Below are 27,053 nucleotides of genomic sequence, written 5' to 3' on the forward strand. Positions count from 1 at the left end.
GGATCCCTTTTAAATCCAGAATCTATTTTAAATTTATTCGAATATATCACATATATTCTAATCTAACCAATGTTAGACCATATTCTAATCACATATTAGAATATATGTGATTATATTGAATAATCAGGCCCTATCTTAGCTTAAAAGACTTCATAGTACCACATATTGTAGGGTGTACTGTTATATAAATCAAACTGAATTGAATTGAATATTTACATTTTATTCAGTGTCCTAACTGTTTTGGAATTTATGGTTGGAGAAACAGATTTTGCTGCCATAGCAGGACCATTTTCAGGACCATAACCTGAAGTCTGTGGCATACCTGTGCAGCCATGTCCACCAGGTTAGGCAGTTTTAACCCTCGTCCTTCTCCATCCTTTAAAAAGTCCAGCAAGCTTCCTGGAGTAGGCATAAAAACATGTTATGTTAGCACACATGTGCACAATAAAATAAATAAAAGACAACTTTATTAAATCAGTTTTGGTTTCTGTGCCCTGTGCAATACAGGAACGCAGGAAGTGTTTGTAAATTTGAAGTAAAATAACCTTGAAGAAAAATCAGGTGAATATCTCTTAGAAATAAGCCACAAAAAGCTCGCTAGCTACAAAAATAAATATCGGATTGGTGGACCTAAAAAGATCCCCACAAAAACTTCTACATTCATACAATTCCACAGTGGATCGGCTCTTTTAAAGACACTCCTCTCCAGCTTAATTGGCTGACCTAGATATGGCAGGCTCTGCACGCAACAGACACAGCAATGTACATTGAAGTTTCCATTCTTGCATTCTCTGGTGATTAATGCGCGTCCACAACGCTTTCTTGTGGCCTCTCTGAACTCCAGTGTTTTGAAGGACTGTTTTGCAGGCCTTAATCATCTCCACTCTCTTTGAAAGGCAGGGTTTGCCATTCCAGAGCGCTCACTCTTCAGACTGGAATGGAACAAAGTGCTTTGACAGCCATTTTTTTAACTGGCCACAAGTTTCACTTTTAGGCCACAATATATGCTTTTTATGGCTTTATATTATATATATCTATAACCAGCAGATTGTGATTACTTTGCTAAATTTATTCTTTAATCTTTCCTCTACAGTTCTACTGTTTGGTGTACATGCCAACAACAAAAAGCAAGGAGATGATATCACATAAGAATGGACTGTTCAGAATCTCCTGCAGATAATTTGCTTTTCACTGAGATAGTGGTCAGTGAAGACACATACAGGGGCTTGGACTGAGCTGGTGACACAACCAACAGACAACATAACATAGAACTTTAAACTCTTCTACTAATGGAAATTATATTAATTTTAGATAGAAACTAATAAAACATGGTTCACTTTGCTTTGCAAAACTCGGCTGTGTTACGTTTTCTGAGTCTGCAGCTTGCGCACAAAACCATACCAAGAGCTATTTCTCTTGTTTGGTGTTAGTCCTTTCCTCTCTCACACTTTGTTTCTGCACAAGGGTGAGAGAGGCAAACTCGCTGACATGCAACCACAAGATCAACTGCTTTACAACCCATTTTTGTCACACAGGGCTTTAAGCTTGTGTCTCCATTATTAGTTTTTTCTTTCAACAGAAATGCTGTAAAAATTAATCTTTTTGTAATTGAATGGTGATGACAAAATTCTTCTATATGCATCACCGCCACCTCTTGCCAATAAAATCACTCTACATAGTATAAGACGCTTGTAAAAGCGAGAGAAACTGCATATTTTGAAACAGGAAACTGTTGCATCAACTCTTATTTTATAAAAATAATTATTTTTTAACAAGTGAATAACTAGCATTTTTGGGGTGCAATGAAAAATGCAAGTAAGCAGCTGGGGATTGTGGGTGTGTTCCATCTACCTTTGCCCATGTACTCTGTGACGATGTAAATGGGCTCCTCAGACACGACAGCGTAAAGCTGCACCAGCTTATCATGACGGAGTTTCTTCATGATCTGAGCCTCCTCCAGGAAGGACTCTGGGGACATCGTGCCAGGCTTCAGAGTCTTCACTGCCACCTTAGTGGTGCCATTCCACGTTCCTGGTACACAGAAGCTGGCATCAGTACAGTGGGAAAATGCATTCGTGTCATTTCAAAGTCAAGCTTGACAACCCTGTGCTCTAACCCGAAGACATGATTGGCAGGTGTGAGGCAAGTGTAGTTTAAAAACATGGGGAAAGTCTTGCTTTGAAATGACAACGAGATAAACATGCAAGACAGGAAGCGATCGGGAGACTGAGGGAATAATCTTTCATGCACAGTGGTTGGGCTGAAGGATAATTAAATGTGTACGGGATTTGGAGCGGACATTGATTTGAAATGGCTTTTAAAGGCTTGGAGAGAGATTCAGCAGGGCTTTAAGAGTCACAATACGCCAACATGGGAGCGGATAATCCTTTGTAGGATGATCAACAAAGGCAAGCCTGTAAGCTCCTCACTGGTTACATGTCAGTGACTGTAACACAGCACGGCTATGCCTCCAATATGCACTCTATCAAAATACTGTGTGTGAATGTAGGTAAAGGTATGGATGACTACAATTATTTTATTGAAGCAGTACCCTTTTTATATTATTTTTACAGTAAACATACAAGAATCTTAGGAAAGACAAATTTGACCTACTTGTTTATTTTAAGGGGCTTAATTTAAGATTAAGCTCATATATCAGAGTGGGCTTCTGTAGCATCATGGCTGTGCATTCAATTTTGGAAGTCAGGACTGGTAACCTGCTGCTACAGTGGCCCAGAGAGGTCAAACATACTGCAACTGAGAAACCATCAGCAAATAGAGAAATACTGCAAAAGCACACAAAAAATATTGTTGTGTGTGTTTGTGTGTACTTTTGCTGAGTATTTTCTGTTTGCTGGTGTTTTCTTAAGCTGCAATGCATTTCACCTTTCAGGGCCACCTCAGTGTTCAACTGGAATATTATAAGAATGCAAACATACACTGTGGGGTGGAAAACTATTCTTATAGGTATCAGCTGATTTTCAAAGAGACTTTATAGTTTATGTCTTAAGAAACTAAAACAAAAATCCTGTGGGAGTGCTGGAGAGGGATAAGAAAGCTCCAGGTTGCATCTGAAATGGCAAAATAGCTTCTTGGCACAATTATGAATACATAGATGAGCATAAAGGAGACTCTCCACCTGTACTTGTGGGGTGGGCCAGAGTGAAAGGTTCAAAGTTTTGTCTTGAATTTTCTTACCATAAAACACATCGGCAAAACATCCTGTTCCCAGCTTTACTTCCAACTCAAGTGCGTCTCTGCTGATCTCCCAGGCATCATGACTCAAGCCCACAGTGTCAGGGATGTAGTTCACACACACGCCCGTTAAATTAAAGCACAAACCATCCGCACTCTCTACAGGGGAGGGGGGGAGGTAAGGCAAACAGGGTTAGGGGAAAGGAACATGCAGTGAGGTACACATGGAAGGAGGCCACCTTTAGGCTGTGAGAGTTTCCTGACACACTGGATGATTTTTCCAGATTATTTTGGCAGAAAAGTTTGGAAAACAAGGACAATTTGACTGGCAACACCCTCAATCTAAGAATTACCAACATTTTTGCCCCATGTTCTCATTTGATCGAACCCATCAGATTATTGGCCTGTGTTTTGGACTGTGTCTGGTGACTCCGTCAGCTCTGTGTGGCTCCTTCCGAGTGGCCCCCTTACTCGGAGGCGACTCGATCCGTACCCATCCAAACCTCCCCAAACTGCCCATTCCCGAGACGCTTGATCAGCTGCAGCGACTCCCGTGGGATCTCCCACACGTCTTTGGTTTTGACGGACAGGTCAGCGAGGCGGGGCATGCCTTTGTGGCAGGGAACCACCAAACGACAGCAGAGCCCCGCGGCTCGATCTGCACACAGCACACGGCAACGCGCAAAAAAGAGCAGAGACAGAGAGAGGGAGATGTACAGAGGGTTAGCGCAGCACCCTGCAGGAGACAAAGACAAGCTTCAGAGTAGCACGACAACTGGAAGCATAGTAAACATCAAAGCTGAGAACCAGCGCCTCTGTTTTCACTTTCTGGAGGGCACATGAGCTGATTACAGGTGAAAAGATTCAGGATGTGGCCTCTTTCATTCATCTTGATCATCAGATCAATCAGTTTGCTTACAAGTTACACGCGTCTCATACTTATGAAATTAGAGCGTTGTGATGTAGCACTGGCGGATGAACTTTTCACAACTGGTTAAGTATATTCTTCCTAATAGCAAAAACGAATAGAAATCTATTAAAATGTTCTCATTTTCTATAATATCATTTCAGAGCATAGTTAGAGTTGGAAGTCTACCCTCTGAACTCCCAACAATCTGTAAAACAAGCGAGTAATGATTTCTAGACTGTTGGGTGGGGTGGTGAAGGGGTTAAAACAGCAGGCCGAGATACAAACGCCAGCTCTGACATGTAGCCAAACAGCCAAACTGGGGGTTGGTTGTCATTTCAAATTGTTGGCAGTCTACCTCTGAGTGTGCTATAAGTTCACAAGCATCATCTGTTGCTGGAAAGCTAAAATAAAACAGTACTTAGCTCTGCAGTTACAGCTGAAATTTAAATGACTTTAATGGTTATTTCTGGCCAGGGTTGGTAGAGTATCACAGTATAACACACTATAACAGTAAACGTCTTCAACACTCAATAGCAACAAGCAGAACTAAAGACTCTAAAGCAGTGGTTCTTAACCTGGGTTCGATCGAACCCTAGGGGTTCGGTGAGTCGATCTCAGGGGTTCGGCAGAGCCTCCGCCGTGACATGCACGGCTCATTTTGTGCACCAGTAAAAAACATATCTATGTCTTGAATTTGAAAAAAATCATATTTTATTTTTCATTGAAGAGGGGTTCAGTGACTGCGCATATGAAGCTGGTGGGGTTCGGTACCTCCAACAAGGTTAAGAACCACTGCTCTAAAGGCTCCCTGTGGCTAAGGGCATGGCGACGTGCACACGGTTTACGATAACAATGGCCATTTACGTAAAGAGATAGCTGCACGGGAAAATGTATATATTTATAGTTATGTAACGTTAAATCATAGGTACTTTGTGTACTATGAAAAGCATTATCGACCATACTTGTTTAGGACGATGAGTGCCCTTTCCATTTAGATTAGGCCTGTTTGCTGTCACTTTAGCTGATAACACCACGACATCTATGTGCTCGTTCAAATCATTCTTTCTTATACTCTGAAGGAAGTCTCATGTTTGCCCCCGACTGATTAAGCCAGTGGATTAGGTCAGAGTTTCCGCAGGCATCCTCACGCTGATATTTAGATATTGCCTTGACAGCAATGATAAAGTGACCCTTGGTTTTATACTCACGGTCACTGGTAAGACCCCAGGGTGTTTGCACAGGGCAGTAAAGATGAGATAAAGGCCCGCGTCTCACCCACAGGAGTGTTAAACCTGGAACACGGCCATCAAAGCCCATCTGGGCCACCTGCCTGCTGCCACAGCTGCTCCGCTCAAACATCAATACGGCTCTGTGTATTCTCCACTGACATAAAAGCTGTCAATATGTGCACCGTCTCCACGGAGAAAACACAGAAGCAGAGGATGTTTCACAGAAAGAGGTGGCGGCTTAAAAGTGTGGAAAGCTCATTTTATTTTGAAGACCAAGTTAGTCTTTGTGATGCTGCTGAACTCGATTTTGCCTGCTCATAAATGTGTTATTGCTGACAGTTATTAAAGTTTATGTTCTGCTCTCTAATCAATTACAAACCTGAGCAATTCCCAACACCTGGTTTTGGTAGAATGATGGTAGGATCGTACACAAATCCATTCAGTGCCTTATCAAATCAATTTATCACGAAAAAAATAAATAAACAGAATATAAAAGTAGACAGGGCTAGCTTGTTAACCGTTTTATAATCGCAATAAATCATTTCAGAGGATTGTTTCTTGGTCTTCTCTTGGGTCAGTTGCCTTTAAAGACATTATTACGCAACCAGAATGTGAATGAGTGAGAGCAGGTAACAACACTCCTACTGTAATTTGTTCCACTGAAGCCACTGATTCTATCAATGCATTTTAATAAAACGTTATTTATATGGTACCAATTCACAAGAAGGCATTTGACCTTATAAGGTAAAGACCAGAGAGTAATCTTGACATCAGTGGGATGCAAAAAGCAAAAGCATCATCATGAACAGCAGCCATTTATTTGTAAAAACACACTTAAGGAATCGGATTTCTATAACTAAAAATGCAAAACGATAAAAATTAAAAACAAAACAACAAACAAAACTCAGTACTCCTTGAAATTGACTATTTTATTTGATCACGTGCAGCTTCTAATTTTCTCTCTCGTGACTAGCAGAAATGCTAGGTTTGATTCTCAGCCTGTTAGTGAATTTGGCCAGATTAGCAGCCAAGAGTTATTGCTTTCTGACCCCTGCAGGTGATGCGAAGAACAGAACAACGCTCTACGATGCCCGATATGCTCCTCGGCTCTTCAGCAACATGTAAAATAGCGCAAAGCAGAAAGCAATAAAAGCATAAGCCCTGCAAAGAGTCAAGGTTATTTGCAAAGGTGTGCTCCATATGCCATTTAGAGTGGCGATAAAGTGCAGGACGGACAGTTAATGTGCCATGACGCTAAAGCATACAGAAAATCCATGGCACTGATTTTAGGACTTCAAGAGATCAATATGTCAATGACAACTGGAGCGTGACTGGAAAACCACCGTTCTTAGTCAAAGGGACGCAGAATGAGAGAGATCAAACACAACAAATGAGCACGCTTTCAAAGAAGTACAAGTAGAAGTGAGACAGTGAGAAAATGCTGAAAAACAGAATCCGTGTTAACAAGTAATAAGCAAAACACCAGGATGGGCTCACAGTGGCTCTTCAGGGTGTCAGAGTGCTCTCTCTGTGGCCTCTTGTTTGCTGCATTAAAAATTAATGTGAATCCAGTTGCACGTGAGACACAAACTAGCAGGTATTCCAACACAGGCCATGTCTTTGTGTCTCACAGTACGAGTCATCTTCTATTCCTGTATGTGAAAATGCAATAACAGCGTAACAGTGTTTGCTTAATGCATGTTCGATCAATTCACAGAAACGGACACCACACAAAACACTTTCCTATTGGGGCTTGTGAAAATGGGGTCACAGTGTCAGTGCTCTGCATCCACCGACAAATCTCTCTACGGCAACGTCTGTCTGGAAAGGCATTTCTCCCGTTTGATCTGCTTGTTTTCAGGCCAGCGATGCACTTTCTTGACATCTGCATCATACATTCAGCATTTCCCAGTACAGCATTAAATATTACCAGATTATTATCTGAAATGAACTTAAATTTATGTGACCATTCCTGTCTACCTGGACTGAAGCAGAAAGTACCAAGTTGAATTTCCTAAAACCTGGTGGACAAGTGGAGCATGTAAAAAGGATAAACACATTTAAAACTGGACGGTTTTTGTTAAGATCAACCTACCTTATTTGGTTGGTTTTCTAGGTTCAAATTGATTCTTATTATCTTACACTCGGCATTAGTGAGGCTGTTTTAGCTCTGTTCCCTCTCCATTTAGACTGACTGACTGGTTGTCCATCTTAAACATAAGCTTTTAACAGCATATATACATCTATATGAAAAAAGGGAAAACTAATAGCTTTAGTGGAAGCATTGTACTGTAAGTGTAGAGTTTAGAATATTAGATATATTAGATAATATTAGAATATTATGAATATTATTTAACACATAGTGAGTCAGAAAGGTGACTGAAGATCATGGGAATCATCCAGCAGCCTACACCTACTGCAGCATAATTAAGGGAGGATTCAGGGTCACCTGATCCAGCCCTAACTATATGCTTTAGCAAAAAGGAAACTTTGAAGCGGGAGACAGATAGTGTCTGTCTCCTGAATTAAGCTGGTTCCACAGAAGAGGGGCCGGAAAACTAAAGGCTCTGCCTCCCATTCTACTTTTAAATACTAAATATATAAGTATATATACTTTAAATATATAAATATATAAGGATTAACACACAAACTTAGCCCTATACCTCTACAAACATAAAAAACCATATTGTATTATCTCATGTTATATTTTGTCCTAAGAAACAGGAGAAAATCCAAACAGACCAGAATGAGAATATTTTGAAATTCTTCAAATTTACTTGAATAAATAATGACAATGGCTCATATTCAACGTTTTCTGAAACAAAGAGCTCTACACCTGCACAGACTCTTCCTTTAGCCATTCTCCACCTCTCCATCAGCTTTAATGACATTCAACCAAAACGGCACTGAACGCTGTTGTGGCTCATGTGGAAGAAGCAATTACAATCTAAAATCATTCAAACTGAACAGTCACACATTTACAAGAACAAACTGCAAAGCTACCTTTTTTTTAAGTGGACCTTAAATACACAACAAACAAAAATAGTTACAAGTTTACAGAACACGACAAATTATAGAATCTTTGTATTTTACCTGAATAGTGCTGAACCAGCTGCTGCAGTGTTTCAAACTGAGCCCTGGTAGTGATGTAGTAGCCGCCGCTGTCTAGCTTGCGGATCTTATAATGCTTGACGTGGTCGCCCTTGAGATCATCCCAGTCCCGTATGGATAAGGAAAAGGCACCTGAGGAAGACAGACCAGGAGGTTCGAATCACTGAACACCAAGTTCCCATTCAACACTTCAGTACTCACTTCTACCCATTCAGTTCTGGTGCTATTCAAAAAGCAGAGGCTATCACACTACACTTTTACTACAAAAGTCTTATGGGAAATATGAGAGCTTAGAAAATACTCCATGCGTTCTACTTGTAATTACACCATCAGGCAGCTGTGAACACTTCTTACTCCTAAGTAGTAAATCTGTCATGGCATAAACACACACACTTACAGGTCGATGTGTGTCAGTGTGTCTGTGTTGTTTTTTTTACCCTTTGTGGTTTCACTTTCTCGGATGAGATAGGTGCCTCGAGGGTTGCCAGTAGACAGTAGCTGCCTCTCTGCATCCTTACGGCCCAGTTTACCAAAGTACCAGCTGCAAATATAGGAAAAGAAGTCAAACACAGACACACTGCAGTCACTGTGTTCAAGTCATGCATAAGGTCACATCATAGTACTACTATTTCCAGGGGTATTGCCAAAAATGGCTCTGACAAGGAATCAGAAAATCCCGGACAGTCTGATGATGCTAAAAGACTGTTAAGATAGGCGTAATTCTCAAGAGGCCATTCATTTGTCCAACACTGTTATCCACATCCTGAGGCCAAAATGTGTATGATAGCACTGGAACACGGGGTTTGTGATGTCATCACTGAGAGCCCTGCTGCCAGCTGACCTTTTAAACATTATGTAACACATGATGAAATCAAGTGATGATGAGACGGTCAACACTGATATTATGGATGGAGAGTAACACTGACAATCTACATTCCTACATTACATATTTGTTTCGAGTATCACAACATGGCAACGTGAGAGGAATAATTTGGAAAACGATTCATGCTCAACACTACCCAGCAGCTGTCTCTGCTCCCCTCACAGATTTCTGAGTTAATTATAAGTGCCCTTTCAACTGATGGATGTACTACAACCCTAAGCTCCATCAATAACAGCATCAATTACTGCTTTGTTAGAGACATTTAGCTACATTTTTATAGAAAAAAATACCACATTCGTCTCAGTTTGCCTCCACTTGGGTCCTCAGCCTCATTCCTTCCATGCCGTCTGCCCTGGCAGACGTGACAAAGACAACCTCCAAAAGAGATCGTCGTTCTCTCCTTGTCCCCCTGACTCAATTTTCTTTCGTTTTTTGTTTTCAATAGGATCCTTGTCACTACTGGTAGCATGAGACAGTACCTGTAGTCCATTCAAGTTGAGGAAGTAGTCTGGCTCTTTTAGAAAGGCACACAGGGTTTGCTGCATCTCCTAATACAGTCTCACAAGTGTTCAGGAGTAGCAAGAGACATGAGAAGAGCTGGGCAGGAATATATACATGCACTAACCCTGAAGCTGGACCAGTATGCACTTCTTTGTGTGAGCAGGGCCCTCCAAAATGACCTCCAGTGATCTACTTGTGCATGTTTCCCAACAACATGCCAGAATCAGATGCTATAAGGTTGACATTAGTGTCCTTTATCAGGGCCTGTGCTGACAGACCAACACCATATAGTTTGAATGGCATTCGCCAGAGAACACCAGAACTGGCAGGTCTGCCACTGGTGCTTCATTCTCGTGTCCTATGTGAGCTCTTGTTAGCTTACCACTGTAGGAAAATGCTTCTCTACAAAGCTAAATGCACAAGAATAATATAATTCTTCACAGTGAATTGACTGAATCTTGATTCAGAAAAACATCTGTGTGGAAGAATACAATAATCCATCCATTTGATGTCTGAATCAAACATAATACTCTTTATAGTGTCACATAAATGCCATTTTATAAGGCCAGTAGAAAAGCTTGCCTTGAGCATAAAGTATAAACTGTTCCTCTCTCCTGAACTTCCTTTCTCAGAAGGTTAACGTGCGGCTGTCAGTCTGAAGCTTCACATCCACTAATCTCAAAGTACTTCGGAGCACATTCTCGATGAAACTCAGTGGGTATGAACAAGTGCACGCTCACACACATATGCTACTTACTCTTCAGCCTGGATAGAGTCCACTGGAGCCACATAATTACTGGGAATGTAGCCGCTGCCACCGGTAGTGAGGGAGCGAGCATCCCACCAGTCCCCTTCACTGAAAGACAAAAAGAGGAATAGGGTGAGGAAAGGAGAACATTCATACAACTTCATTTTATATAAGCTGACACGCTCTGGTCCACTCACTTGTGCAACATATATAGAAGTCTATAATCCCTATATAAGTTTAAAATTAAGAAACAGCTAAAAGAAATGCACGTTATCAAAGAACAGCTCAATGAGTTCAGGAGAGCATATTTTAGCCGCTGAAGTAAGAACATAATGATGATATAATAAAGATGTATTTTTTTGAAGCTGAAGCTGGTCCTGATGTTTCCTAACGAGACGAAGAAGAAACTGAGATTCTGGGTTCATCCAATCCTCATGAGAAGGCAGCAGCAAGGAGACTTTCATGGTTTAAACCAGGAGTTCGAGTTAAAGCACCACATCTGGCAGAAGAATAAAATTCACAGAGGCTGAGGTCAAGTAGTACTATACTAGTAATTATAATATATTATAATAATTCAACCAGGATGCATTTTGAGCTACAAGTACACTCGTTGCCAAATGCAGTCATCTGATTGGTCAGTTCTGTTTATCCATCCATCCATCCATTTGCTTCCGCTTCTCCTTTTTAGGGTCGCGGGGGTGCTGGAGCCTATCCCAGCTGTCATAGGGCGAGAGGCGGGGTACACCCTGGCCAACACACAAGGACAGACAACCATTCGTGCTCACATTCACACCTAGTGGCAATTTGGATTTTCCAATTAACCTATCCCCACAAGCTGCATGTCTTTGGACGGTGGGAGGAAGCCGGAGTACCCGGAGGGAACCCACGCAAACACGGGGAGAACATGCAAACTCCACACAGAAAGACCCCAGCCTGATGTTGGAATTGAACTCATGACCTTCTTGCTGTGCGGCAACAGTGCTAACCACCGTGCCACCGTGCTGCCTCAGTTCTGTTTATTTAGACCTAAAAAATCAGAAAACTTGAGTTTGGCTCGAAAAATGAATCCATTGAAATTACCAAGTCAGCGTGAAAGTCTGAAAAATGCTCACTAGAGTGTTCTATAATGTTCTACTAGAAATAATCTCCAAGGACAAGCACTATTTCCCCCAGTCCTCTGAAATGTTTGTTGAAAAACTACTGCTGGCCTCCAATTTCTTAATTAATATTAAGCAATCAATTGTAATCAAATAATAACTAAAGTTCTAAAATAGACGTCTTGATATGAAGACTATAATGTCAAAAAGGAATTTGACATTAATAACGTCCTGCACTATAGTTTCATAAGTAGCTAAATCAATATTTTTGACCCATATTAAAAATATAAAGTATGGAGATCACAAAACACTGATAGGTGGAATCACACCAGTAGTTTAGAGTTTCAGATTGGATTTGCCAACAAAAGTAAAAATGTACTGTAGTACAGCGGTCCCCAACCCCCAGGCCTCGGACCAGTACCGGTCCGTGAGTCGTTTGGTATCAGCCGTGAGAGTTGAGGCTCAGGTGTGAAATGTATGGTTTTCAGGGTTTCTATCTGTTTTCAGCGTTATTTTGTTATCGTTTTTATCATTAACTCGGTTTTCCTGGGTCTTTTCACGTGTGGTATGAATAAATCTTCTTTTTTCCGTACCGGTACTAGTTTTATTTTGTTGTATTTATCCGCGACACCTTAAAGGCCGGTCCGTGAAAATATTGTCGGGCATAAACTGGTCCGTGGCGCAAAAAAGGTTGGGGACCGCTGCTGTAGTATCTAACAATGTACCCTTCGTCTCTCTATCTCTGTGCTAAAACAGTGCCTCACTGACACGCTGTACCACTCTGCACTTATTACTATCATGTCCCTTATACACTGGGAAGGAATGGCTTTAGATGTGTGTGAGTTTATCTGTGCATGAGAGAGACGGTTATAAGACAGAGAAAGAGACAGAGAGAGGGGAGTGGAGGAAAGGGGAGGAGCGCAGAGGCGTTGCTGAGCCTTCATTTATTCTGAATAAAGCCATGCTGAGGATTGCCTGGGGACGACATCCCAGGCAGAAACAGACACGCTTCCCTTTGTTCAGAGGGGATCCCTTGGGAAGGGAGGGAGAGAGGCATACATGAAGTCTCAACAATAAACCTTCTGAGGGTAAAAAGTATGCAGCAGTAAGAGGATGTGTTTTTCTGTGTAATGTCGATATGTGTGTTTGCATGGAACCGGGGAGGCATAAACAGACGGGGTGGGGTGGGCCCCAGTCTGTCCCGCTGCCTCTTTTGTCTCCTGAAACAAACCCTTTAAACCAACTCTGCACCACCACAAAAAGACTGAAAATAACAACGAGAGTAAACAAGGAACCTCCCTCCTGTCTCCAAATGGATTCAAATCCTCTTTCCCTGTGGTGACTGCTGATGAGAGTATAATTAAATACAGCACTGTGTCGACTGAGACGAGTGGTACAGACGGCCATTCACACCACAACACGTTTATTCATAGCCTGTGGTTGGATCAGAACAATTCGAGTTGAATTTACTAATAGTGTAGTCGTGTAGTGTAGGATTCTTTTTCTTTATTATGTCTGATGAAGCTACACAATAACACGCTCAATGGTGGCTTATAAAAAACCTGAGCTGAAGGGAGTGGCTTCTAAACATTCAGGGATGTTTCCTTTAGGATGCCATCATGTAACACAAAGGAGACACATTGCCTTCTGTCAGCTGAGACTCTCCCAGAACTAGTTTGTTGCCCAGGCAGGCGGGGGCATCTGTTAGTCACTGCCAGCTCTGACAGGCTGGAGCAGACGAAGGCTTTTTACTGCCTTTCTCCACCAGGGGTCAGTGTGGGCAGCTGAAAGGAGCCCTGACCATACTTGAGGCGTGGGTGGATGGAGAGAGGTGGAAAGGAGAGAAGTAAGGGAGTAAAGATATAGCTCTCTATGTTTCATGCTGGGGAGGAAGACATACAGAAAGGAGGAAGAGGAGGGAGGTTGGGGCTTTAATGACACTATTTTCCTGCTCTGGCTGGAGCCCTGGAAAGGCCGAGGTGTGTTGTGGAATGTGCAGGACAGCGGCTAAGTGGGTGTGGCGAGAAGGAAGGCTAACCTTGTTGTGCCATAAGGCACTCATGTATGGACAAGAAAACTCACATGGGAACTGCATTACCTTTTAACAATAGAGGCTTGTGCTTGTTTATAATATAGTATCAGTAAGACCACCAATACAAACATCCATGTTACTAAAATTAGCAGTACTGAGACTCACTTCTGCAAGGAATCATGGGGAATTTGTGAACTTTTTTCCCATTTTTGACCTAAATTTAGTCTCTAAGGTTTATATAGATTGCTCCACCGTTAGAATTTACTCTGAAACCAAAAAGATAAATTTGTGCAATTTCCACATTATTTCTAACAAACTACTTCAAGCTGCTGCCCGATTAATTTGACAACCCATATTAGCATGTTGATTTATTTATATTTATCAAGGACAATGGAAATCAAGTAAAAGCTAAAAGCTGAAAACTTAGCGGTCCACCCTCTTATCTCAGTATGGTCACTCCAAAACCAGTGGGTGACAATTACCATTTATATACATTGATTTCAGTCAGGGAAAGCAAGGTAGCACTACTTGCCCAGTGAAATCAAAAAATAAACATAAATTTCAAAGCGAAAGATTTCTTTCCCTTTGCATCTCAAACAGTGCTCTGCATCATAGCCTGTCTCATCTCTCTCCGTCTCTTAAAAATTACTGCCATATTGTTGTCGCTGTAAGCAGCCTTAACTCTGAATGACTATGAGTCCAGTGAAATCTGAAGTGTGTCTCATTTCTGCTGGTGTATCTGTCCTGATTTAAGCTTGTCACAATGCAAAGTCAGCAGCTTTTTCTGGTGTCTATGTGTGAGCACTGTGGATAAACCTCTCGTATTTGACAAGAAAATGATAAGAGACAAGAGACTAGCGAGGTAGACAAGCTGCTGCTGGCTCTGCTTTCACTGCTCTGAGATCAGTTACCATCTGCACCTACTGTTAGCAAGTAAACAAGCTTCTGTGATTTCTCATCTTTGCATATAAGTTTGATCTTATTAGCCTTATAAGGAAAACTGAAGTCAATATCAGTGTTATACACTATACTATACAGTGTTATATACTAGATTGATAGAAACTATGTTTTCATGGTTGCATTCTTCTTACAAGTAATAAACCCAACTTTTCTCTGAAAAATAAATATTCAATTTTGAAATCCAGTAGCAATATACCAGCAACATAATACTGTCACTCCACTGTGTTCATGTGCTTAGAAATCACAAAACTAACAGCGACACTTACAGCCTACTGTTTAATTCTGAAACTATATGGGTCCCCTCTGCAGTGCTATTCTGCACATGTACTGAGCAACCTTATTACAATGAAATGTGAAGGAGAACAGGGTCACAGCGCAGTCCCAGCAGTGTTCATGCTCTCCTCAAATGTCAGCGCACTGCTGCAGGAACCCAAACAAACAGAGGCAGGCTGAGATGCAGCCGGATGCAGACACAAAGACAATGAAAACCATCAAGGATAGTTAAAGAGCTGGCAGATGATTGTGGCTCTTTTCTCGTTCAGTCTCACACACACACACACACACACACACACACACACACACACACACACACACACACACACACACACACACACACACACACACACACACACACACTTTGCTGCAGTTCTGCTGACTAGCAGAAAGGCAAGCCAACATGACTGTGGGTGTAACCTAGGCACTTCCTGTTCAGAAGGAAGTCTTGAAGTTACACTACACTCATCACTGCTGGTTGGAGATCCTGCTCCACCCTCTGTAAAATCATGATTGTCATATTGCTTGTTCAAGCCACCACTTTTACCTCATGTGAAAGGCTCTGCACCCTTTAATGTCATATCCTATGAAAAGCTGCTGCCAATTCTGGCTTTCTCAACCAGCTACTGTGGTCTTAGGTCTTATTTCATGGTTTGAATAATTGAGTTTTCAACACTGAGGTTGCCAGAGCAGAATACAGCTTTTACGTTTTTTATAGATTCACAAACTGAAGCAGTAAAGCAGGCTTATTTTGGGCTCTTTCCTGCTCTACATTATGAAACCAAAACATTTCTTTTTCGCGTACAAGCTGCCACTTTCGACTCATCTGAAAACTTGTGTGCGCCTCTCCAAGTAGCTAGCGCCATCTTCTCGTAGACTTGCATTTCTCCTGAGTGTGGACAGACTGATAAGCAGCTGCAACTTACGTGCTGTTGATAATCTGGAACCTCTCTCCCTTCTTGAAGCTGAGGTCATCTTCTGTCCGTGCCTCGTAGTCATAAAGTGCCACAAAGAGGGTGACTCCTGCAGGAGGGACCAAACCATAGTGTCAGCACTAGGAGGATTAGCAAGAAAATCACGTTTAAAATTACACTCTGAACTGAAATGAGCTGCAACAGCAGCTCCATCACAATGAGGATAAAGGAACAAATGTGTGAAGTACATTGTATGGTAGAAGATCTTTTTAAACTTTTAAAATCAGAACAACATGACTTTTTAGATGCAACTCCTAGAAGGTAAAAATTAAAGATCTTGTACAAGAACTTCAGCCGAATGGTTGAAGACAAAAGCAGAAAAAATGGAACTATTTGATTGATTGTATACTATTGTATGGTACTAAGGAGGTTCTTAAAATATATTAAAAATATTTTTTGGTTGGCAGTTGGAACTGGAACTGTTTAGGTAGTAGAGACTGACTGTACATACACTAGGATAGGTTCTGTTGTAGCTCCGCAATGTCCGTTCAAAGCTTTTTCTACCATAGTCATGATCCAAACCCTCTTTAACGTGTTCAGTGTTGATGAGACTCCTTCTACACACAAGTACTGCCGTCACTTTCTGTGTATATAATCAAGTGCTCTTTGAGGATAGACTGTTAGAATGTTTAGCCCTTAACTCCCTTTGCAGCATTAATTTCACCGATAACCACAAAATGCTGAAGATTCTTGAAAGAAGATCAAGGAGGAGATACGATGCTGCCAACCATGGCTAAATTGGAAAGAGCGATGGACAACAGCACAGTCCATCTTTCCAGAGAGACATTGATTGATTGCACTGGGTTGAAGTCCAATGACTAAATCAGAAAAAGACAAAAACGAGCTAAGTTCAGTTTCTGTACAATCATGTGTGTGGTGGATGTGAGATAACAAAAAGATAACAAAAAAAGGCTGTTGCTCATTTTAATTCAATGAAAAGAAATTATACAGTCATGTGAACTAACACACAAAGTCTGTCATCTGAAAGATAAAACATAAACATTGAAATATCAGATATTAGAAACCTTGTTTTATAATGGTTTCAAACCATCAAACCGACACGTCAGACACAAACTAAATCCACCAGCTTCCTGCAGTTTACCACAAGTTATATTTATGACCTTCTAATACCTTTGTTAATGCCACTATGGTTAAGCAATTTGACAAAGCAATAATATTTGGTTCATGTAGTTCATTGCAGGCTCGCTCATGTCCTTGTCACCGCGGAAATCTTGTATGTAGGCTATCAATTTAGGCTAATATGTTAGAGCTGCTTGACCTGGAATTGCTGCTTTTCCCTGATTTGATTCCTTCTGTGCCAGGATCGAAACCCTTGAGCAATATTTTGAGATTAATTTTAAATTGTAATGTTAGAAAAAAAGCTATATGTTGATTCCTGCTTCTCAGGTCTTAGCATTCTGAATATTTGAAGACCTGAGTTACCAGTTAAGTCCTTATTTTTAGATTATTGTCTTCATCTTTTTAAGGATTCGGGAAGGCTTTTAGTCCTTTTTCCTTAAATAATACAGATCACGTTTACTCTGTGACACTATATGCTTTATATTTGTAGACTAACCTTTGCAGAATCAATATTCTCCTCCACCAGTTTTGTTAATTTACCTCTTATCACAGATGTAAGAAAGAACAGTATCCTTTAAATATCTCTCTCAGCACTGTTTTCTGACCCTTACACACCTTTTTATTGCTGTCTTGTAACAAATGTTCTAGTTTCGTCTTATTATAGAATATGTTATTGGATAACAGGAGGTCAACAATAAAAAAGAGAGTGTAAGGAAGAAAGAAATTCAAACTGGTACAGTAATAAAAAAGCAATAGAAGAAACAATCAAAAAGGCATTTTAGTCTAAACACTGGCTCAGTCAAATTCTGGCAACATTGTGACATGGAGTGATCTTTGCTTACCTTTAATTGAAGCTAAACCCCACACAGAACTGCTAAAACTGCTACAAGATAGTTTCAAAGTGTTGGCAAAAGTTCAAAATTGACCTTACAAGCCAGAGCTTCTGCTTGCCTAAAGCAAATCCACCACTTCAATTAGATAAAGCTGACAGTAATGTGAATGTAGCAGCAGGACAGCCAAAGGTTCGACATTGAATTGTCCAGTGACAGAAGCTTGAATATGGACTTACTTCAATCCAGCCTGACTCCCATCAGACTGGCTAAAACTCGAGATAAAGACCAGTGGCCTGCAAAACCTTTTCAGCCATGCCAGCATTATCTCAACGACTCCACACAGACAAGACTGAAAACATCAAGCTGGCTGAAATAGAGCAGAAGTTGTTGTTTTCCCTTTCAAAAGCCATTACAAAGTGACTTTTATGAACAAATCTCGAATGCCTTTCTGCTTCTCTGTTTGTCACACCAAACTGCAATAATCCTGACAACAGGGCAGGTGTTCTGGAAAGTTCAACTGGAAAACCTCGCAATGTGTGAAACTAAAGCAGTTATGTAATACTTTCAATGTCCAAATAACGATTGTACTGACTGGGACTGAGTCAAACGAATGCAACGACTTGGATAAGTGAGAGCAAAACAACCTGCTTGTACAATATGAGTACTTATTAATACAGTGTGAAACCCTTACTCTTCTACACTGATCCAATTGTCTTCACACTGTATTTGTAATGTTACTTATAACAGATACAACTTCGAAATCTAAAGTTGTTAACAGTAACATCTGAAAGGTTGAAACATCATTTTTATAACAGGCTTTACATGACAGAATCTGTAATCTAGCTGTGTTTGTATTTTCTATAACATTTTACCACAAATAAAACAGATTAAACAGTTACCTCCTCCTAACCTGCTGATATCATTAGCTGCTATTAGCCCATTCTACATCTATTAATGTGGGTATATAATGCTTTGATATTTGCTGAGTTTACCCATTTTTTGGTTAACATTACATAAAGCAGAAAATGATACTTGAGGTAATTTACATCTCTCTTATGGGAGGTTAAAGTGCAGACAAGAACATGTAAACAGCCATACGTTACCATACGCATGCACACAAAGCTCCTGAAAGTTGAACAAGAAAGTTGGTCTTTGAACTGGAATTTATCTTAACGACAGACAAAAACTTCTCTGATTATCTGGATGCTCATCTTTCTTCCACCATTTTATCAACTGTAACTGTAATGATATTATCAATAACAAATGATGGCTCCAGTTATGAAAATATGACCCAAAATCAAATATTATCTTTTAACAGCTCAGAAATCCAATTTTAGTTTCGCTCCATTTGTCTCGCCTCGTAACAGGTCTCAGGTCTGAGACGACAGCAGCTGTTTGATGCTGTGGAGTGTTTGACATATGAAAGCTGAACGGGCAATTCTTTAGAGTCCACTTACACCGGCTTGATAATTCAAGTAATTTCTCATCAGAGTCTCATCAAACGGATTCTTTGTCAGGAGGCAGCAGTGATATGAAGAGGCTTGTTGTGGCGCTCTGGGTGATGGAACTGCAGATAAAGAGGACCTGCTGTTACTTATGTGAAAAACCAACACAGATGTGAGAGGAGACTGTTAAAAAGAGCGTTTGATTGAAACACTCGAGTTCTCCAACCGAACAACATCAACAAAACCTTCAAGCCAGAACAGCTGTTTGCGGTGTTTGAATGTTCGATTAGGTCAGCAGAGGTGAGCGCCAACTATAAACTAGTTTATCAATCAGAGTTGTCTGTTGCGATGCCACTCAATTAGTTACATAAGACCATGGTACTAGCCGAAAGTTTCCATTTGGGGAGAATGACATCAGCAAAAGATCAACTGATCAATAAGATTTCAGATATCAGCTGCACTGAAGGGGGTGACTGGGGCTGAGGAGAATGAGCTAGGCAGCTGCGTTATAACAAGGCTTTAAAGGGAAGACCGGCTTACATCCAAATTTCTCCCACCAGGAGAAAATTAAAGAGCTAAACCCCTTTCTGCTTCTCTACCACCGTGTGGATTTGGATTATACAGAGCAGAAAAATAATCCACACTTTCAGGGAGTGTTCTGCTAAGTTGAGTGGAAATGCAGAGTTCCTCTGCATAGCAGCCTGGACTCAGTCAAACACAAAGGATATCCTGAGTAGGAATATTCCCTACCTAAACAATGAAACCGGCACACAAAGGCCGGTGCTAATGCCAGTCGGACATTCCTGACATGGCCGGGCTGGGGTCGGACTGTCGAGGTTTTTGGGATGTTGGGAAGTCTTTAACAGCAAGAGAAACCACTCGTAGTTTGCTTTTGCATATGGAGGCGTATGCCTGTGGGTGGCTGTGATCACAACACTATCACTAGGCCCAGTCAGCACCTTAATTGTGTGGGACTGAAACAAAAAGAACTAACACTCACACTTCAGGCTGTGATGGAAATCCTTCCCGTCTTCTGTCAAGCAATAAAGAGTATTTTCTCCAAGAAATTTGTTATTTACTCCCTCTATGTTGCTTGTTTGCAAAATACCATTTGTCTCTCAGCAGCATTGTCCTCACACTTCACATGACAGGACTGCTCAGCTGCGAAAGCAAAGATGGAACAAGGATATGATAAGTTTTCTGCTTCTCTTCTGCAGTGATTTTCTAAGGGGTAATTTTTCTAAGTGAGTTGCTCTTTTTATATGTCACACTATTCCCAAATGGTAACTAACAACTACAAACACAGTCTAATCTGTTTGCCACTGAGCAAATCTGCAAAAGAAGCTGAATATAAAGGTTTTTTTGCCCTATGTGGTGACAGCCTGACAGTGGTGACAGGCAAGCTCTGCTCTTTGTTTTCCCATTCTGTTATCATCCAAGTCCAGGGATCAAAACTGGCTGTTGTGAGCAGAGTCATCAAAATCTTGATACGCTTCAAATGAACTTGAATTGTCTGGCATCCTCATGGCAGAATTGCAGTGGGAAAGTGGCATTCTTTGTCCCACTTGTTAATGTTAATGATACAAAGAAGTTCAAAAGACACAATTCATGGAGATTATGGTGGCCAAGGGAGGCGTTTTCAACCCACAGTAACATGGACGACTTTTTGTCTTCCCTGTTACTGCGCTTTTAGAATTTAGAAAATATAACTTATAAAATATAACTAAATGCTTTTTAACACTGAAGAGAGACGTTGCAGTCATATTTGTTGGGATCCTAAAGTCTGAAGCACCGTTGGATTTTATACCTCACTGTTGTAAAAGTTCAATTAGCTTCAACTCTGACTTTGTTTGGCGTTGACCTTCCAATTTGCAACTAATAAGATCACAGCTGTCCATGATGCAACCCGTGATAAACTTGTGATAGACGAAAAGGTTATTGTCTCTGTGTTTGAGTCCTCAGAAGCCTACGACAACACCGTCATGTTCTGCCACGATCTTAGCTGAAACACTACAGCATCCAACAACAACACTAATACCTGTCGACAGACATACTAGAAACTTCAGTCCGTTTCCTTTGCAGGGTAAATTGGCATACCAGCACTGTGTTTAATCACAAATTTAGGGCAAAGTTTTAGAGCACATGAAAGAATGTTTTAATAAAAGATTTGGTAATTAATGGAGGGTTTATGACTGTACGGAGATTAAAGGAAACAACTAACGCTTCATTTATAATTTAACACTGAACCTAAACCTTTTGTGCGTAGGTAAAGCACAGGTGTAGTGTAAGGACGGCACTGGTACAATGTAGGTAAGGTAAGGTGTAGAGCACAGATAAAAACAGTCAAGGCGCAACAGGAGATGTATACATCTGTGACAAAGTTACACTGTAGCTATGAGTGGCCGGTCCAGTGCTGCTGATTCCTCTTGTACAATTCCAGCTACACTCCTTTGTTGAGTTTATATATCAGGATAGACATGAAGGAATGTAGGAAGGCAAAAAATATGTTTGCCTCTGAAAAAAAATAGTCTCAGAATGTATTTATTTCTGTCGTGGTTGGCACCACATAAAACATGTAGACATGACCATAAGGTCATGCACAAACATGAATGCTGGCAACGGCATCGACCACTTGCAGGCTCTACATAGATTCAACACAATCTAAATACGCCTTATAAGTAAGGCGTTAGGTATATACACATGTAAGGCATAAGTACAGCGTAGTTATGCTGTAAGGAATGCATAGATATAAGTAGGTACAGTCAGTAGGTAGGCATAGGTACAGTGTAGTCAGCCATCATAAGCTGTAGCCTAACAACTATGTTGCTTGGAAGCAATAATCATGCTATCATATGTTGTATATGTTGGTTCTCGTATGTTCTCTGTTTTCTGTGTTGAAGTCATTACATTAAAAATCACAGTTCTTAAAAACATTACCCCCAACTCAACATTGTCCATTCAAACACAGCTGCTTTTGTTAGGTGCAAAAGAACAACAAGTGACACAGCACTTGCGACTCGCTTGTACATCACTTTGCATTTAATCATCACTTATTGTTATTTTTTTCCCAGCCTCTCTACCCCAACCACCAACAGGTTACAGCTGATTGATGTCCCTTCCTGAGCCTGGTTCTACAGGAGGTTTCTTCCTGTTAAAAGGGAGTTTTTCCTTCCCACCGTTGCCAGTGCTTGGACAAAGAACGCCACCTAATTGTTGGGATTTTCTCTGTATTACTGTAAAGTCTTTACCTTACAATATAAAGCTCCTTGAAATGACTGTTGCTATGATTTAGCCCTTTGTAAATATAATCACATTGAACTGAATTAAATTGAATTGGTAAAGCTCTGGATATTGATAATTCAACCTTAAGTACCAACGCTCTTTCATGTCAAAGTTGTTTAGACATGCGAGGTACCCTGCTGGCCTGCCTGTGCAGGTACATTCATTAGTACTGTGACAAAGTGGAAAACCCATCAAGATGAGGATGGCAATATAAATTAGGTATAAAGAAGGGAATTTTGACAGCACTGCTTAGTCTCCCTACACTGGGATCTTCAACAAATGGATCTACTTTTCTGAAGCTAACATGCACGTGCTTAGGGTTTATAGCTCAGGAACAAAAACCCTAATCAGGACAGGTCTTACAGCAAATGCTAAGCATACTGTATATTACTGTGCAATTAATATATTGAATCACTTTTCATTACTTTCACATTCAGAAATAAAAATTGTGATTCCTTTACCTGTTCCACCACGGGTCCTCAGCGTTCCCGTGTGTGAGGAAGTGCTGACTCCCCCGAAGACGGTCATCCCCTGTCCTACAGGAGCATGGAAGTTGTTGTAGTTGGGGATGGCGGTGACCCCGAAGTTGGGGTAGTGCTGCGGCGTGGGGTCGGCCCCATAGCGGTAGCCCGCTCCCTGGGAGATGCTGTTGTCTCGGTCATCTGTGAGTTTGGTTGCCTCCTTATCCTTGCATTGCACACAGCCCATTATCTATAATCTGTTCACGACACAGAAACAAGAGGCATTTTTTGAATTTGGATAATAACTGTTGACTGGAGTGACAGGTCATTAAAAACAAAATGACTTCAGCTAAGCAAAAAAACCCATCCAATTGATTATATAAGTAATAAGGAATGAAATGTAATAATGAGGAAGGGAACTAAACACGCCACAAGAGCCTTAATTCAGGCAATACAATAAATAAAAATTATATACTTTCAACCTGATGGATGGATCGATAGGATGAGCTGGAGAATAGAGCTTAGCCACACTCCACAACAAACAGAACTGAAGCCATCGCTCTGTTCAAAGGTTTTACTTCACACCATTTTCTCTACAGCTGAGATCCTTCCACTGATTAGCACTCTGGTCTGAGACACAGGGACCTTTTTTTCATTGCCTGACATACAGCTTGGTCTCTGGATGAGTCACACAAACAGTGTTTCTCTTTTATGGCCAGGAAGAAAAACAGCTCCTATCACATTGACGGTGCGGAGGCACAGAGCCATGCTGTCAACGTCACCTCGTCAATCTTAATGGACAGCTGTAGGAGGACGGAGAGTCGGCGATTGGACGCTAGTTTTATCACAGAGCCTCCTAATCAAAGTCAGTAACAATCTTCAGCTGTTTTTCATGTGCTCGAAGATTTCTGCACCTATAAATCTCAGTTCGTGCATCCCTGCCTCTAGCTTACAAGAGACAGATCAAGTAAGATTGGTCAGTATTGAAAGCAGCTCACTCTTCTTACCCAATTTAGCATATACCTAAATAAATGAAAAACATCTAATTGTTTCCTTAAAGGAAAAAATCTATAAATATAAGACTATTGGAATGGAACATAAGAAAGAATGAGCAATAAAACTTGTCTCTCATTGGAAAACAAAATCCTGATCAGCCCTTAAGCTCTGGCCTGTTACATGAAAATATATATTCACTTCCTGTTTCTTTTTCAACCCTAGTTTCCTTCTGTCTTTTGCCTCCAGTGACTGCAGAAAAGAATTTAATTTATTCACTTGTGAAAAGAGAATATTAAATAAGGAGTGTAGGGTTCCCCTTCTTCTTCCCATGATCCATGATCTATAGCAGGGGTGGGGAACTCCAGGCCTCGAGAGCCGGTGTCCTGCAGGTTTTCGATGTGTCCTTGATCCAACACAGCTGATTCAAATGACTAAATTGCCTCCTCAACATGGCTTGAAGTTCTCCAGAGGCCTGGTAATGAACTAATCATTTGACCCAGGGTGATATCTAAAACCTGCAGGACACCGGGCCCTTGAGCTCTAGAGTTCCCCACCCCTGATCTACAGCAGCAAGTGGATCACAGATCATAGGAAGGAATCTGAGTCTTCTATCAATCGATAATGTCCCTGATAAACAGGATACTGCGACACAGATAGACAGAATCACATCATGAACCATTATACCCAACGACTAAGAAAAACTGCTGAGGATATTTAGCTTTTCTAGGAGAATAATCTCTTGCAGTTTCAACAACGTGTCTGCCAGCATCACCATCACACCCGATTTGATGTGAATTTTCTCATCTGCTTAGACAGAGTGTCAAAAAAACGTGTTGAGCACATTCATGTTGCCTAGAGGATGAACCATTTTCACTTTGAACTGATAATGACCTTTCCACTGGTATTCTACCCCAGGACAAGTTTACACTGTCAGTCTTATTTCCATGCTTTTGTTGTTGATTGACAGGGTGATTTGATACTGCCTGTCTTGTATCTCACTGAGGGTTGGATTCTGACAGCTTAGACAGATTACCGTTAGGTTTATACCTAACCGATATGAAAAGTTCAAACTGATCAAACTGATCCGTGAGACTTGAAAGTGACAGTGAAGTGACTGTCTGAGCTCTAGAACCATGGACATTATAAAATTCACTTTCTTTCCTTAAGATCAGGGATGCCCAACTCGAGGCCTTAAGGACTGGTGTCCTGCAGGTTTTAGATACCACCCTGGGTCAACACACCTGAATCAAATGATTACTTCCTTACCAGGCCTCTAGAAAACTTCAAGACATGTTAAGGAGGTAATTTAGTTATTTAAATCAGCTGTGTTGGATCAAGGACGCATCTAAAACTTGCAGGAGACGGGCCCTTGAGGCCTGCAGTTGGACAACCTCTGCTTAAGATGCTCTACCAGGCATGTACTGTGTCCGTGTTCAGTTGCAGCTTGTTTGCTGGTCTCTCTTCCTTCAGTTCTGCCTTCAGTAAGCAAAAATCATGCTCTTTTGGGATGAGATCAGGTCTATGAGTTGGTCATTGAAGTATATCCCATTTCTTTGTCAGTAGCCCTTAACAATGACACACCTCCTTTAACATCTCCTCCTTAACATCTCCTTCAAAACCAAAGAAGAAAACTGTCTACTGTGGTCTTTCAGGCCTTTTGGCGCTCTTGCCAGTACTTTTGAGAATGTATTAGATGGTTGATATTCCCAGTCCAAAAATTTCTGCTATTGGTCTGATGGTTGGTGTTGGTGTTGTGTTCCCACATAGCAGACAGGTCTGGCCCGGATCTAGCGTCAAGCTGGCACTGCTGGCTGACTCCTGGCATGGTACGTGTGTTATGTCATCCAAATAGGGGCCAGGCCTGGCATAGATGGCACTGTTTATGTGATGGCATGCCACATCTGTCCCGATTGTAGTTTGGTTTATGTGGCCCAGGCTCATAGAAAACAGGTCTGGCCCAGATCCGGCATCAAGCTGGCACTTCTGACTGACTGGTGTAATGGCAGGATGTATGTCAACCAGATGTGGGCCAGGTCTGGCAATGATGACACTGTTTATGTTCCTATTTTCCTATTTTAGTTAAACGTTTCAAACGCAGGTTTGACAGGTTTGTGAGTGTACACTTTATCCAAAACGTAGTGAGGGTTTACTCATGTGTACCACCGGGTGGCTGTAACTCAGGAGGTAGAGAAGGTCATCTACTGATTGGAAGGTTAGTAGTTCGATCTTGGCTCCTCCAGTCTGCATGTCAAGAGTATGAATGTAGTTAGGAAGCACCCAGTTTAGAGAAAGAGTGTGAATTTGGCATGTTGTATAGAGCACTTTGAGTAATCCGGGCGAGTAGGAAAGCCCTATCTAAGAATCAGTTAATTCAGTGTCTAAACAGAGTTTTGTCATGTTACTTTTGTACTATTATGTTCCGGCACATGTTGTTATTACATTGCTTGACACACATTAAGCTGACATCTGGGGCCAGAACTGAAACTGTTCTGTGCCAGCACAGGGCCGTCATTCTTTGTGGTATGTGGGCCAAGTGTAAGCACATTGTGTGGGCCAGATCCGGGCCATACCAATTTTGCTATGTGGGTTGATGTTGGTTTTTCAGAGTATGACCTCCTTCATTTGCATCAACATCTCTTTAGACCTTATGTATAAAATACCTGTAATCCCCCAAACAGTTAAATACTGAAAGTCTGCATCTAAATTAAGTCTTGACTGTTTTAAAATCCAAAAACTGTACCTCGACATCAAATCAATTTGGGAAGAAATTCCTGTGATAAAGATGGTTGCACCTTCCTAAGCATTTTTTTTGACTGTTAAAGGGGATTTCTTCCTCTCTACTGTCACACGGGCTTCCTCACAGGGGATCATATCATTAATTTCTCCCTAATATTGTTGGGCTTTACCTTACAATAGAAAGTGCCTTAATCAGACTGTTGTAAAGAGTTGTTTTATAAATAAAATGGAATATTCAATCTATGCTTTCGCGATCATGTGGATGCTACATCGGTCCATCGTTATAAGGAGAGAGCTTCCAAGTGCT

At 41.1% G+C, this 27,053-nt stretch overlaps 1 protein-coding gene across 4 annotated transcripts in view; it reads right to left on the reverse strand.

Annotated features, from left to right (window-relative positions):
* The window catches only part of fynb (FYN proto-oncogene, Src family tyrosine kinase b), a 77,186-nt gene that overhangs the window by 7,009 nt on the left and 43,124 nt on the right, over nt 1-27,053 (reverse strand). For 2 of the 4 annotated variants that reach the window (XM_087852640.1, XM_087852641.1), the window contains exons 3-10: nt 23,015-23,271; nt 15,866-15,962; nt 10,587-10,685; nt 8,883-8,986; nt 8,428-8,577; nt 3,689-3,853; nt 1,852-2,031; nt 323-399 (exon numbers count right to left, since the gene is read on the reverse strand). In XM_087852640.1, coding sequence (XP_087708766.1) covers nt 323-399; nt 1,852-2,031; nt 3,689-3,853; nt 8,428-8,577; nt 8,883-8,986; nt 10,587-10,685; nt 15,866-15,962; nt 23,015-23,261 — 1,119 coding nt within the window. In that variant the 5' untranslated portion in view covers nt 23,262-23,271. Of the gene's footprint in view, nt 1-322; nt 400-1,851; nt 2,032-3,198; nt 3,355-3,688; nt 3,854-8,427; nt 8,578-8,882; nt 8,987-10,586; nt 10,686-15,865; nt 15,963-23,014; nt 23,272-27,053 lie in introns of all 4 variants that reach the window. The other 2 variants (XM_087852643.1, XM_087852642.1) reach the window with 2 other exon arrangements.

Source organism: Neolamprologus brichardi, chromosome 15 (assembly GCF_056152115.1).
Source record: "Neolamprologus brichardi isolate AB-2024 chromosome 15, ASM5615211v1, whole genome shotgun sequence".
Classification (NCBI taxonomy): Eukaryota; Metazoa; Chordata; class Actinopteri; order Cichliformes; family Cichlidae; genus Neolamprologus; species Neolamprologus brichardi.